General features: G+C 42.1%; 1 protein-coding gene across 8 annotated transcripts in view; it reads right to left on the bottom strand.

Moving 5' to 3' along the window:
- SEPTIN10 (septin 10) overlaps nucleotides 1–13,352 on the bottom strand; it is a 51,804-nt gene that overhangs the window by 35,166 nt on the left and 3,286 nt on the right. For 5 of the 8 annotated variants that reach the window (XM_081907430.1, XM_081907432.1, XM_081907431.1 and 2 more), the window contains exons 2-5: nucleotides 11,943–12,011; nucleotides 8,203–8,314; nucleotides 5,707–5,902; nucleotides 2,368–2,554 (exon numbers count right to left, since the gene is read on the bottom strand). In XM_081907430.1, the coding sequence (XP_081763556.1) occupies nucleotides 2,368–2,554; nucleotides 5,707–5,902; nucleotides 8,203–8,314; nucleotides 11,943–12,011 (564 nt within the window). The remainder of the gene's footprint in view (nucleotides 1–2,367; nucleotides 2,555–5,706; nucleotides 5,903–8,202; nucleotides 8,315–11,942; nucleotides 12,012–13,352) is intronic. The other 3 variants (XM_081907433.1, XM_081907422.1, XM_081907423.1) reach the window with 3 other exon arrangements.

The raw sequence follows: 13,352 nt of genomic DNA, 5'->3' as shown, positions 1-13,352 counted from the left end.
GTTTTAGTTAATGCATCTCAAAAAAAAAAAGTTTGAAAAGCTGTTATTTTATTTAACATGGAAGAGCTTACACAACGAAACGGCAGAGGAAAGGCTGCTGAACAAAAAGCCACATGGGTTAATGTAAAGCCTCACCCCCAGAAGTCAAAATGTTTACCTAGACCATATCAATATAAATCTAAAAGTAGAAATAGTCTAGTTTGAATTAGCTACAGTTCAACAACACCATGAACTCCTCTGTAAATAAAGAGCTACAAACCCCAGCTGCACATAGGCAGGAGCAGAACTGACTCACTGTTGGCAATGGTATAAAAACACACACGCTACGTGCTTACACAGCTCCATCTGCCATCGCTGGCTGTGACAGTTCCATACACACATGCGGCTTGGGTTGACAGCCATAACCAAGGACGTCGGTCATAGAAATCTAGATGCTTTGACCCATACTAGGGCTTCATTGGAAAATGCAGCAAGTCAGCAGGTCATACGCTCTATAGAATTGGGCCACCTAAACATTTTGTTCACCTTTCATTAAGATGATATGCACAGTCAGAGCTTAACTATACATGAACTATTATTTTATCTGTAATGATAACTGTGAAAATTGTGTAAACATCCATCCTGGAGAGTTGATATGAATTCCAATTGCCTAATAAATGTGTTTTAATTTCATCTGATTTTAGAGATCACGTTTCCACACACAAAACCCAGCAACTGCTTTGGCAAACAAACAAACAAAACCCAGTGAGTGTTTGGGCAAAGTTCCTGATTTCTTTTTAACATGTGACTTCTAAAATGAGATGATATTAAATCTAGAGTTGGGATTTCTAATAACCAGAAAATAAACATGCAATCGGTCACAACTATCTAGCTTGCTGGTACCAGCTGCTTCAATTTATTTCCTACATTCCTCACCGTCTTACTGATTAAGAAGTGAAATTGCATGAAGCTATAAAAAGAGCAGGACAAGTATGTTGAAATGCTGCCTTTGTTTTTCAGTACGGTTTATCTCTACAAGATTTTTAGAGGGGCCGAGATCAGTATATTAGCACTTTAGAAGCAGTTTCTATCTTCTGTCATTTTTTAAAAAAACAACAACTGTACTCTCATCTGGCAGATGCTTAGATGCATTTTTCAGACTATATTTGTGTCAGGGTCTATACTGAAATATCAATATGAGCTATAGTCATAAATTTTTAAGAAGCAGTAATAACAAAGATGTAAAAAGCCCACATTTCCTGATAGGCAAAGTTAATATAAATTCAAAACAATGTATAGTAAGCCTACAACTTACACAAGGGTTAAATTCATGCCTAAGGCCAAAATCACATCTAGTCAAAACACACTGGGTGCAATGGCGGGTGGGATTGCCAAAGTTCGCCCCATTTATTATTTTTTAAAACATTTTACCAAGCATGTAAAGCTAAATGAACACAAGATTAATGCACATAAATTATGGGCATAATGTACATAAAGGTAAAGGTAAAGGGACCCCTGACCGTTAGGTCCAGTTGCAGATGACTTTGGGGTTGCGGTGCTCATCTTGCTTTATTGGCCGATGGAGCCGGCATAGTTTCCAGGTCATGTGGGCAGCATGACTAAGCCGCTTCTAGTGAACTAGAGCAGCGCACGGAAACGCTGTTTACTTCCCGCTGGAGTGGTACCTATTTATCTACTTGCACTTTGATGTGCTTTCGAACTGCTAGGTTGGCAGGAGCAGGGACCAAGGAACAGGAGCTCACCCCGTCGTAGGGATTCAAACTGTCGGCCTTCTGATTGGCAAGCCCTAGGCTCAGTCTTTTAACTGTTTTATCCCTATAGGTAGGTTAGTAGACCTTTTCCTACTAAAAAAAATGTTGCCCTTTATTCCTGTCACTTCCCCAAGAATAGGCCTAGAGCATGAAATCACCAAACAGGTGACCAAAACCAGGTTTCTAGTGAGGGAGAGGTAAGAGTGCATAGATATTTCATCACATCTAGTCACCGATTTCACCTCAGGCATCATCGCCTCTCTGCAACTCTGTTATGAAGCTCTATAATCCCTTTGCTTGTTCAAAGGCAAAATAACTTTATCCTGAGTTTTCTTCAAAGTAACAGGCTTTTAAAAACTGAACATGACGAACGATGTTTAAGTAAACTTTGGACAGGGGAAAGGCTTACTCAATGTCACTTACGCAATGCTTATTTTCATTGAAACCTTTATTCGTTCTTGACAACAAGACTGGATTGCAGTTAAAACGGCATGTTAAATGTATTTTCATAATGCTGCTATATTTTTTAAAAGGCCCCTGTGAATACTCTAAGAGTTCTGCTGCAAGAAAGATTATTGCTATATTTTTTCCTCTAAAGCTGGCTTTAACATCTTACCTTGCTATCGAGATTTTTCATGGTTAATAAATCAAGACTTTTGAGGGAATGCCCTGTGGGTGAAATAAAGTAGAGGCACACATGGATACGAGTGTCATGGTAATTATATAAGGAGCGTTTAATTTTCAGCTCTTCCTGGAGGTAAGACTCAAACTGTGCATCTATGTAATCCACTATTGGCTGGTAGCTGGAAAGAGGAGGGGAAATACAATATTAGAAGACAGAGGTGATTTTCACTCTAATACATGAGCCCATGTCCCCATTTCCCCACAGAGGCCTTCACTGAGGCCCTCAGGGTCCCCTATCCCACAACAGCTGAAATTAGGCTTGAAGAAGAAGAGGAGTTTGGATTTGATATCCCGCCTTTCACTCCCTTTAAGGAGTCTCAAAGCGGCTAACATTCTCCTTTCCCTTCCTCCCCCACAACAAACACTCTGTGAGGTGAGTGGGGCTGAGAGACTTCAGAGAAGTGTGACTGGCCCAAGGTCACCCAGCAGCTGCATCTGGAGGAGCGGAGACACGAACCCGGTTCCCCAGATTACGAGACTACCGCTCTTAACCACTACACCACACTGGCTCTTTCAATGCTTGAAAGAAGCATTCTGCTGCCACCAGTAGAATAGGTTGTGATATGTACTTGGTTGTGGTGCCCACAACAGTTTCTCAATTTGCAAATGGGCCCATACACCCCAAAAAGTTGTTGACCCTTGCTGTGCACAAGCTGTCAAAGGCACAATAAAACAGCAGTGGCATTAACTCAACCACACTTTTAATCAGTTCTTCTCTATATTGCTTCAAGTAATATTCTAATCATGAGGGCAGCTTAAAAAATAACAAGGGCACAGCCACAGAAATCCACACATTTTGGCTAGGCTTGGCAGACTAGGTGCCATAACACCATCACAGAAGAAGAGTTTGGATTTGATATCTCGCTTTATCACTACCCGAAGGAGTCTCAAAGCAGCTAACCTTCTCCTTTCCCTTCCTCCCCCACAAAAACACTCTGTGAGGTGAGTGGGGCTGAGAGACTTCAGAGAAGTGTGACTAGCCCAAGTTCACCCAGCAGCTGCATCTGGAGGAGCAGGGAAGCGAACCCAGTTCACCAGATTACGAGTCTACTGCTCTTAACCACACCACCACACTGGTTCTTACGCGGACATCACATTGCACTGAGCCTGAGAGGTGCTTTCCTCTGAAGTTCAAAGTCAGTGATCATCCCATGTTGTGTGGTGGGCACAGCAAGAGCTGCTCCTGTACTCATCACTGCCTAGCACTGGCAGATGCTGGGAGGAGGAAGAGGAAACTAAAGAGGACACGGAATCTCCCACGCAGTGCAGCATTTCAGAAAGCACCTTTGAAGTGCAGCACCACATAGATGATCCCCCACCTTCTTCCTGAGCTTAGAGCTGTGCCAAGGTCTCCACTGCTCTTCCTCGCCATCATCCCTCATCCATCCTCCCAGCTCCCCGACTGCTATCGCAGCCACTTCTCCCCTTCTCCCCACTTACAGTGAGAAACAAGCTGCCGCTTCTGCCTCTTCCCACTTCAGTCTCTGAGCCAGGCATAGGCAAACTTGGCCCTCCAGATGTTTTGGGACTTCAACTCCCATCATCCCTATCTAACAGGACCAGTGGTCGGGGATGATGGGAATTGTAGTCTCAAAACATCTGGCGGGCCGAGTTTGCCTATACCTGCAGTAGGCAAAGCTCCTACCGCTGCTGATCATATAGCACATAACCCCATCACAATCAGCTCTGACTGGAAGGGGTGGGGATGCCTTGGAAGAGCCCAGTGCTTGTTCACAGGCAACCGATGCTTAGCACTGAAAAAGGCGAGGGAGGCTGGTCAGCACCAGTTGGGGCTGGGAACGGGTTAAATGGGAGCTGGAGAGAGACAGGAGCACACAAATGTGACAAGGGGTGGCCTGTCCCATTTTGCTGACCGAGGCGAAACGGGAAGGTTGCACCCTGCACACAATGCCCCTGCCGAAGCCTCACATATCGGGGTTGCGCAACTGCAGCTTTCAAGCTCTGGTGAGATATCCAGAGGCCACCGTGCAATTTCAGAGGAATCGCATGAGATCCCGCTGGAAACCACTGTAGCCGCTTCTCCTCGCTTTGGCAGCAGGTGCCCCTTGGATTCTACCATCCAAAGCAGCACCTCAGTCTGCTACATGGATGGGGCCATCCTGCAGCTTAGGGTGGTTGGGATGGCTTGACACACTCACCAGAAGGGCAAGTGCACCTTGCTATGGTGAGCAGATTTAGGAATGGTTGAGAATCCTGCACAAATTAATTGCATGGCCTTGGCCACAACTGTTCCATGGTGGATTTTTTATTTATTAATGAATGTACCGTATTTTTCGTTCTATAAGACGCACCAGACCACAAGAAGCACCTAGTTTTTGGAGGAGGAAAACAAGAAAAAAAATATTTTGAATCTCAGAAGCCAGAACAGCAAGAGGGATCGCTGTGCAGTGAAAGCAGCAATCCCTCTTGCTGTTCTGGCTTCTGGGATAGCTGCGCAGCCTGCATTCCCTCCATAAGACGCACACACATTTCCCCTTACTTTTTAGGAGGGAAAAAGTCAGTCTTAAAGAGCAAAGAATTAAATTTGTACAGTATTTTAGTTCCATACATCCCAGGAACTAGCTTTTATTACTTTTTTATTCAAAATATTTATTCATGGCCCTTCATCAAAAAAAAGATTACAGGGTGCTGTACAGAAGTGCGAATAAAGCTTGACACACACACAAAAATACAATTAAAAAAACCAAACATAACGTAGTACAACAGACAAAATCACCGGATCGTTTTAATTAATCCTAAGAAAATGGCCAAAGTCCAAAGAGCTGTTCATCTAGCCAAAAGGGACTTCGTTTGTTTTTTAACGGCTGTTCCTACATGACAGATGGCAGACTGCTTTCAGCTGCCCAGTGGGGAAAAAACTAACATTACAACGGTCACAAACAAGCCTTTGGGCAAGCATTCAGTAGGCGTTTGGATCCTGACCATTGCCTCTAGGATTGGAGTGTTTTTCCAAAATGATCTGTTGATAAAATGACAGTAGGCTTTATTTTGTGATTTAAAATAAATGCTTCCCATATTAGCCTGTATAAATGGGCAATTTCTCTAAATATTATGTTCAATGTATTGTTGTTTAACATTTGTATTGCAAACTTCCCAGAGATTTCTAGCAATGGGGGAAGTGGGTACATGATGTCAAAAAATAAAATAGAATTACATCAGAAATACTATCAATACCACCCACTTGTCAGAGCCAAGTTGACATGTCACAGGGCAAATTAAGAGGACATTATTTACGTGAGCAGATACTAACCTATCTTCCTTGTTTATCTGGTCACCAAATCCAACGGTATTGACAATGGTCAGCTTCAGTCGAACATTGCTTTCTTGGAGTTCGTATGTCTCGGCTTTAAGTCTTACATTTGGCTGAAAGTGTGTTGACACACGATCATCAAAACTGGTATTAAACAAACTATCAGTCAAAGTTGATTTCCCAATTCCTGTCTCGCCTAAAATTGAAGACAGGTAAACATGTACTTATATGAAAAGAACTAGAGAAATTTCACTGCAACATAAAGACGTTTCTCACATTTGGGGGGGGAGGAATGAAAAATGTTATTAGTTATAATTTAATGCTGGGTTTATTCAGAGAAAACACAATCTTTCTGCATTTCTTTGAAGCTGTATCGGATCACTATGTCATTTCCCATAAAGGCACACACAGTACTATAAAGTGGTACCTCGGGTTAAGTACTTAATTTGTTCTGGAGGTCTGTTCTTAACCTGAAACTGTTCTTAACCTGAAGCACCACTTTAGCTAATGGGGCCTCCCGCTGCTGCCACGCCGCCGGAGCACGATTTCTGTTCTCTTCCTTCCTGAAGCAAAATTCTTAACCTGAGGTACTATTTATGGGTTAGCGGAGTCTTTAACTTGAAGTGTATGTAACCTGAAGCATATGTAACCCAAAGTACCACTGTACCCTATGCTCCCTCTCAACCATATTTGTATTTCCCACTTCACCCTCAATTTGTTTTTTCACTCTATGGGAATAACATTCATACCATAGTGGCTTATGACAGGTTGGTAGCTTCTTTGAGAGCAAAACTCCTACTAAGTAGCTCAACTCAGCCTATAACATTTTTTGTTCCCTCTACACCTTATTATCTTTCAAAAGAGACTATTGTGAGAATATAAGGCTGTTGGCTATTTCTTGTTCCTGCAAAATTTGAGGGTGGGATGAGGTTTGGATTAACATTAGTCTGTGGCAATGTCATAGTACTCATGGCCACATTGTTGGCAAGGCTGTTTTTCAGAATATTTCCTCCAACATGTTCTCCCCCTCCTGCAAACCTTTAGGGGCTTGGAGCAATACTCTAGCCCAATCTTCAACCCCAATTCAGAACTTCATCTGTTTACCTGAACTGGTACTAGAACCTTGACAACAAGATATAAATGCTTTGCCATACTCTTAACTGGGCAAGTGCTAGCAGCACATGCTAACTGGGGTAGCCGGCATGGGGCCATTCAAATGTTGAGCACTACAATTCCCATAATCTCTAATCCAGGCACAGGGAAACTAGGCCCTCCAGATGTTTTGGGACTACAACTCCCATCATCCCTGACCACTGGTCCTGTTAGCTAGAGATGATGGGAGTTGTAGTCCCAAAACATCTGGAGGGTCGAGTTTGCCTATGCCGGCTTTAATCGTTGTTGGGGCTGATGTGAAATGCAATCCAAAGTATCTGGAGAGCACCACATAGTAGTAGACTGCTTCAGATCAGAGACAAGAATTTCACCAAAAGCTGAAGCGTCTTTTGGGGCGGGATGTAGAAATATTTCCATTTTCAGGTAGAGTGCAACCATTCTGGGAAAGACTATTTACAGAAATAAGCAAAGTCACAAATCAGAACATACAATGTGATCCGAGCTTAGGTTTATCAACAATTTTCAAAGATATTCAGCTTAATTTATTATACAAGGAACTTGTTACTTTTCTTCTGGTGGCAACACGATTACTTGTGGCAAAGAACTGGAAAGGACTTGATCACCTGCACATCTCAAATGGAAACAGAACGTATGGACAACTGCTTTATCTGAGAAACTAACTTAGGGGGTATGTGCCTTGAACAATGTATCCGATATGGATGATTTTTGTTGAAATATTATAAAATATTCCAATGAACACCCTGGTGACTAGCACCCACTGCCCATATACATGGACTTATGGGGAAATATTATTCTGTTACGTTGGTATTTTTGAAAACCAATAAAAATCTTTAATAATAATAATAATAATAATAACTTTTGAGTAGATTGCTAAATACAATATGCATACTGCATCTTTTAAATAGGTCTGGAAAGCACATGTGAATCATTGTGACGCTGTTTACCTTCCCGCCGGAGCGGTACCTATTTATCTACTTGTACTCTGACATTGTTTCGAACTGCTAGGTTGGCAGGAGCAGGGACAGAGAAATGGGAGCTCACCCTGCCGCGGGGATTCGAACCACCGACCTTCTGATCGAACCACCGACCTTCTGATCGGCAAGCCCTAGGCTCTGTGGTTTAACCCACAGCGCCACCCGCATCCCAATAAATGAGTAGTAACCCATTAAAAGATAACCAACAGTTTTGTGAAAACATAAATGTTGAAAACACAGTTAAGGATAATTAAGCCCAATTATATAACTATCCTGCAGGCAATAGTCAATGGAAAATGGTAACAGTCCCTTCTCACAGCTTCAGATTTTCTATGAGAATGAGATTTAAAATGAAATCATTCATACTGTTGATAGCTATTTTACTTACCAATACAGAGAATGTTGAAGCAGAACCCCTGATGGGTCGATTTATTAACCAACTGATCTGGCAAACTATCAAAACCAACATGACCAGACAAGGATAAAGGTCGGCAACCCTGCTGTAGAGAAAGAGTACAGTGAATCGGGATAAAAGATTGCAATGTTATTATAACTACCAGTGATTCATTGCCAAGCTTTTTAATTAAAAAAAATATAAGCAAATAATAACCATCATGAAATATACAAAAATAACCTGCCTGACCCATTCCAACCCAAGCTCCTGAATAAAAAATTGCAATTGTTAGCCAAGAACAGAACCAATAAATGCATACCAAATCTCACTAAAAACCATTGTCTTTTTGTTGTCCATTTAAAGCCTGTACTTGTTTGGTAAGTTTTTCCCTTGGAGCAATGGGCCAAATTTGTTGCTGCCAACAGTCTATTGATAAATTGTGCAAGCTCTTCCATTTGCATGCAACTAGTTGCCTCACTGCCACCAATAAAGATGTCATAAGCCCTTTATGTAGCAAGTCTCCATTCTTCCAATCAGAGCTAATTGTGGGGCACAAAGGGCTGACTGTTGAGTCACTGTGCTAATCTCCTGAAAGATGTTTATAGCTTCACATAATCACCAAATGTGGTAGAAGGGTCCAATTCCCTTCAACAGAGTGGTGGGGCTGATTTTACTGCACCTCTGTGGTGTCAGGAACCACTTATGAAAGAGCCTAAAAGTTGTTTCTCTAGTTTTAGCCAATATCAGTAATAGAGCTTTTTCAGCTCACATATTTCAAAGGTCTAACCCTTGCAGTTCCTTCTCAAAGTCAGGTACCATCTATGAAAGACACGCCCCAGTCAGGCAAAGACAATCAAGGAAAGAGGGAAGCAAGGTTGGTGGGAGATGTGGCTTTGTGAGAGTTTTAAGGGCCAGACAGGGAGGGCCGAAGGGCCTGAGGTTCACCATCTCTGATCTAGCTGCAAGGAAGAGGAAAACCTAAAAGAAGAGTACAGGAGTCAATACCCATTTTTTTTAAAAAAAAAAACTTTGTGCCGCTCTGAACATTGGTTTTAAGAAAAAATACAGACGTACCTTAGAAGTCAAATGGAATCCATTCCAGAAGTCTGTCTGACTTCCAAAGTGTCCAGGAACCAAGACGTGGCTTCTGATTGGCTGCAGGAAGCTCCTATAGCCAATCGGAAGCCACAGAAGTCCCCCCCCGGACGTTTGGCTTCCAAAAGAATGTTGAAAAACCGAAACAATCACTTCCGGCTTTCAATCATTCGGGAGCCAAAACGTTCAGCAACTAAACCATTTGAATAACAAGGTATGACTGTACTGCTATTCCCCACAACAGACCCAGGCTTCTCAACCCGAATTCTACTGGCATGCACAGAGAAGTAAGCAGAGGCTGCTCTCTCACTTAACATTGGACTTTGGGGAGGCCTTGGAAAAGCACTCGTGCATCTGCTTTCCTTGAAGATCAACACAAAGTGCGACAAATCCCCTTTCCCTTCTCTGCCTCATCTGCACATGCAGATAGTTTCAGGAAGAAGCAAGGGCTTCAGAAAAGGAGGAATGCATTTGGAATCCTAGTGAGCTGCCTTCCCGGCATCTTGTGCAAACAAGATGCTAACCCCTTCCCTTTCCTTAAGCCTGCAGAGGACAGAAAAGTGGCCTGTTGTCCCCCTTCCACATCTGGCACTGTCGAAAATCCCTCCCCCTTCTTTGCAACATGTGCCAAACTAAAGAGTGGTGATCTTTGTGCTGGGAGTCAGGGCGCAAGTGGCTGCCAGAGGGGAGTGGTTACTACAGCTGACTCAATTTGTAGACTCCTGCTAGTACAGCACTGGGTAAGTTGAAAGAAGATCTATACCATTTTGATCAGTGTACATATCTGATACACAAAAATATACAGCATATCACACACTATTGCATGTACTTTCCCAAGTGACCTTTAAAACCATGATAAAGAGCCACTTTCACTCATAAAAATAAGCCAGGAATTCTGGCTTATTGTGGTCTGCAGATCTAAAAGAAATGTAGTATAAACACCAACAACTGGGAAACACTGGCGTGCAAGTGCTCCAGCTGGAAAACAGCCTTTACCAAAGGTGCCATGGACTCTGGAGACACTGAAACTCAGAACGAAAGAGAGAAATGTGCTAAGAGGAAGGCACGTTTGGCAAACCCTCACCGTGATCAACTCCTGCCTAGAAACCTATGTCCACACTGTGGAAGGACGTGTGGATCCAGAATTGGCCTCCACAGTCACTTACGGACTCAACTGTTAAGGTTGTGTTCATGGAAGACAATCTTACTTGGCTACAAATGATTGTGGGATACTGCCTGCTTCTTCCTGCTTAATTTGTTTATGGCGCAAGCTGCATAAACAACCCAGGAAGGCTTCCCATTACTGTATGTCTGAACTGGGAATCCCTAATAAGCCATGATTAGCAAGCCAACAAACCATGGCTTAAGACTGCCTAGCAACTGTAGCTCAGACATGACAGTAAGCAAAGGCTTCCTAGTTTGTTTGTCCTGCGTGCACTGGGGGCTGAGTGAAATATTCACATTAAACTATGGTAAGTAAAAAAAACAACTTATTATAACATGTCCAAATTGGAGTGGACAGCAACAAAATATATCAGATTCATCAGTAAAACCGTTACTGAAGTACTAGGAAAATTCCTATCTAACACAAGGATGTGTGTGTTAGGTTTTCCTGTGTTGCAACTGTTTTCCTTTCTTTTTAGTGGGAGGCTAGTTTATCTGTTAGCAGACCACTTGGTGGAACCTTATCTAAGGTAAGTTTTGTGGAAAGTAAAGATACTCTCATCAGTTCACAGACACATACTTTTAAATGTGCCTCCAGCTGTTCATTAATGTGTTTCAAATACAATTGTTATGTAATAAAAAGGTAAAGGTACCCCTGACTGTTAGGTCCAGTTGCGGATGATTCTGGGGTTGCGAGCTCATCTCGCTCTATAGGCTGAGGGGAGCCAGCGTTTGTCCGCAGACAGTTTCTTAGCTGCTTCTGGTGAACCAGAGCAGCACACGAAAACGCCATTTACTTTCCCACTGGAGTGGTACCTATTTATCTACTTGCACTTTGACATGCTTTTGAACTACTAGGTGGGCAGGAGCTGGGACCGAACAACAGGAGCTCACTCTGTCACGGAGATTCGAATAGCCGATCTTCTGATCGTCAAGCCCTAGGCTCTGTGGTTTAGACCACAGCGCCACCCACATAATACTACAACTCAAAAGCCACAATTAGATACAACCTACTATAGGTTCTTCTGGCTGCACAATCTAGTCAAAATTCAATCATCAAAACTGAATGATATCTTAGATGACTTCAATCATGGGCATTTTTGTTCAAATCTCTACTTTGCTGCGCAGAACCACTATAATTCACACAGAGCATACCTTAGCAGGCTTCTATCATTCCTTCCAATATTAACAAGCCTTAAATACATTCATCATATGTTATCTATAATGGTAACAATTTACAGAGAGATAGTCACGTTAGCTATGGTGCAATAAACCCATTGGAGTCTTATGGCACCTTAAAGACTCACACATTTATAATGCTGCAAATTTTAATCACTAAAAGATAATCATATTTATTATCTCATGCCATAATAAATGCATAAGCCTTTAAAGTTCCCGAAGACTGTTTGTTCTTTTTGTTCTAAAATGGTAATGTAAACTAAAATCCCCATAGAAACTTTTAATTGTTTACTCACCCTCCTTGCATCTTGATTATTTACTGGTTGATTAGAGGGTGCTCTCATTCCGATATCAGATTGATAGTGCTAGGGGGGGAAATAAGACAAATGATTTTTTTAAAAAGAAATTAAACAGAATATGCCAGATTAAAACAATGAGGTAAGGAAAACAAGTTTGATGAAAGTAAAGTTTGATTTGCTTGATTGATTACCATAATTGGCTAAATGTACATACGCATAAAAGCCAATTATTTCTGAATTGTTTTTTGTTTTCAGATGATGCTCACACATTGTAGTAGACATCATCTTAGAAGCCACACTCCTATGTGTGAGTGAGAAAGAAGCAAGATGGTTTTTGCCATCTCCCATTTGAAAATAGCATGCTCCACACAAACCATAGCTAACCATAGTTTATAAGTTTGCATGGCACAAAACTTGGTTAAGCAAAAACAGAAGTGAATGCCACGTTGAAGGCCCTCTTTGTCTTGTTCTCATCAGAAAAAAAATAGCAGTATATGGGAGTCTGCCCCACAGAACACTTGGCAAGACACTTATAAGTAGACCTGCCTAGAACTGCCCTCAATTATTTTGGAGGTTTCCAGCATGAAGAAGGCAAGAGCCAAGACAGAACCGAAGATGCAGCTTTGCAATTGCACAGGAAGTCAAACTGTATTCTCGTTTCTACAGAATATCCAGTTTTGAACCCGACAGACATATTATGAACAGTTTTATCCTTCTAAATTTGCAGAACCGACGTAATAATCGCAGCAACAGAAAACCACTAATATATTGCTCAGAACGTCTTTGTAATATGACACCAACTTTATTCTGGAATCAGTGCCACTGATAATATCTGAAAAGCCAAAGACTTATATGAAGCAAGAGACCACCTCCAAAGTAGCATTACATGATGCACTACATGCCATTTCACCTAAATCTTCTGGTACTTGAAAACCTCTAGAAGTATTTCCCTTCTTTTCCAAGATCCTTCTATAACAGTGGAGCCCTATATATGTTTATACAGAGGTATGTCCCACTACAGTCACAGCGCTACCCTATATGTGTCTGGACAGAACACCACTGTGATCAATGGTGCTTGCTCTTTAACAGTGTGTATAGGATTGCCACCACAATGCAGTTCACTCCTAGGTAAGTGTCCATAGGATTCCAACCTACAGGTCACTTCTTGTATGTGGCGTGGCTGGGTTTCCCCTCTCCTCCCATGTATTAGAAAACCAAAAGGCAGCAAGGTTGCCTGCCTAACCAACCAACCATCGAGGAGGAACACTGTCAGCAAACCCACCTTGTTCTCTGGAGTCTATTTCATAATACAGCCAAACCTGATTTCTAGGCATTAGGGCATGTTAAACAATGCTAATACAGTAAAAGCAAACATCCCCCACCCCTGATACTCACACCAACTCTAAA

Source organism: Podarcis melisellensis (genome assembly GCF_964234715.1).
Source record: "Podarcis melisellensis genome assembly, chromosome: 4".
Classification (NCBI taxonomy): Eukaryota; Metazoa; Chordata; class Lepidosauria; order Squamata; family Lacertidae; genus Podarcis; species Podarcis melisellensis.
This window is presented reverse-complemented; position numbering and strand designations above follow the sequence as displayed.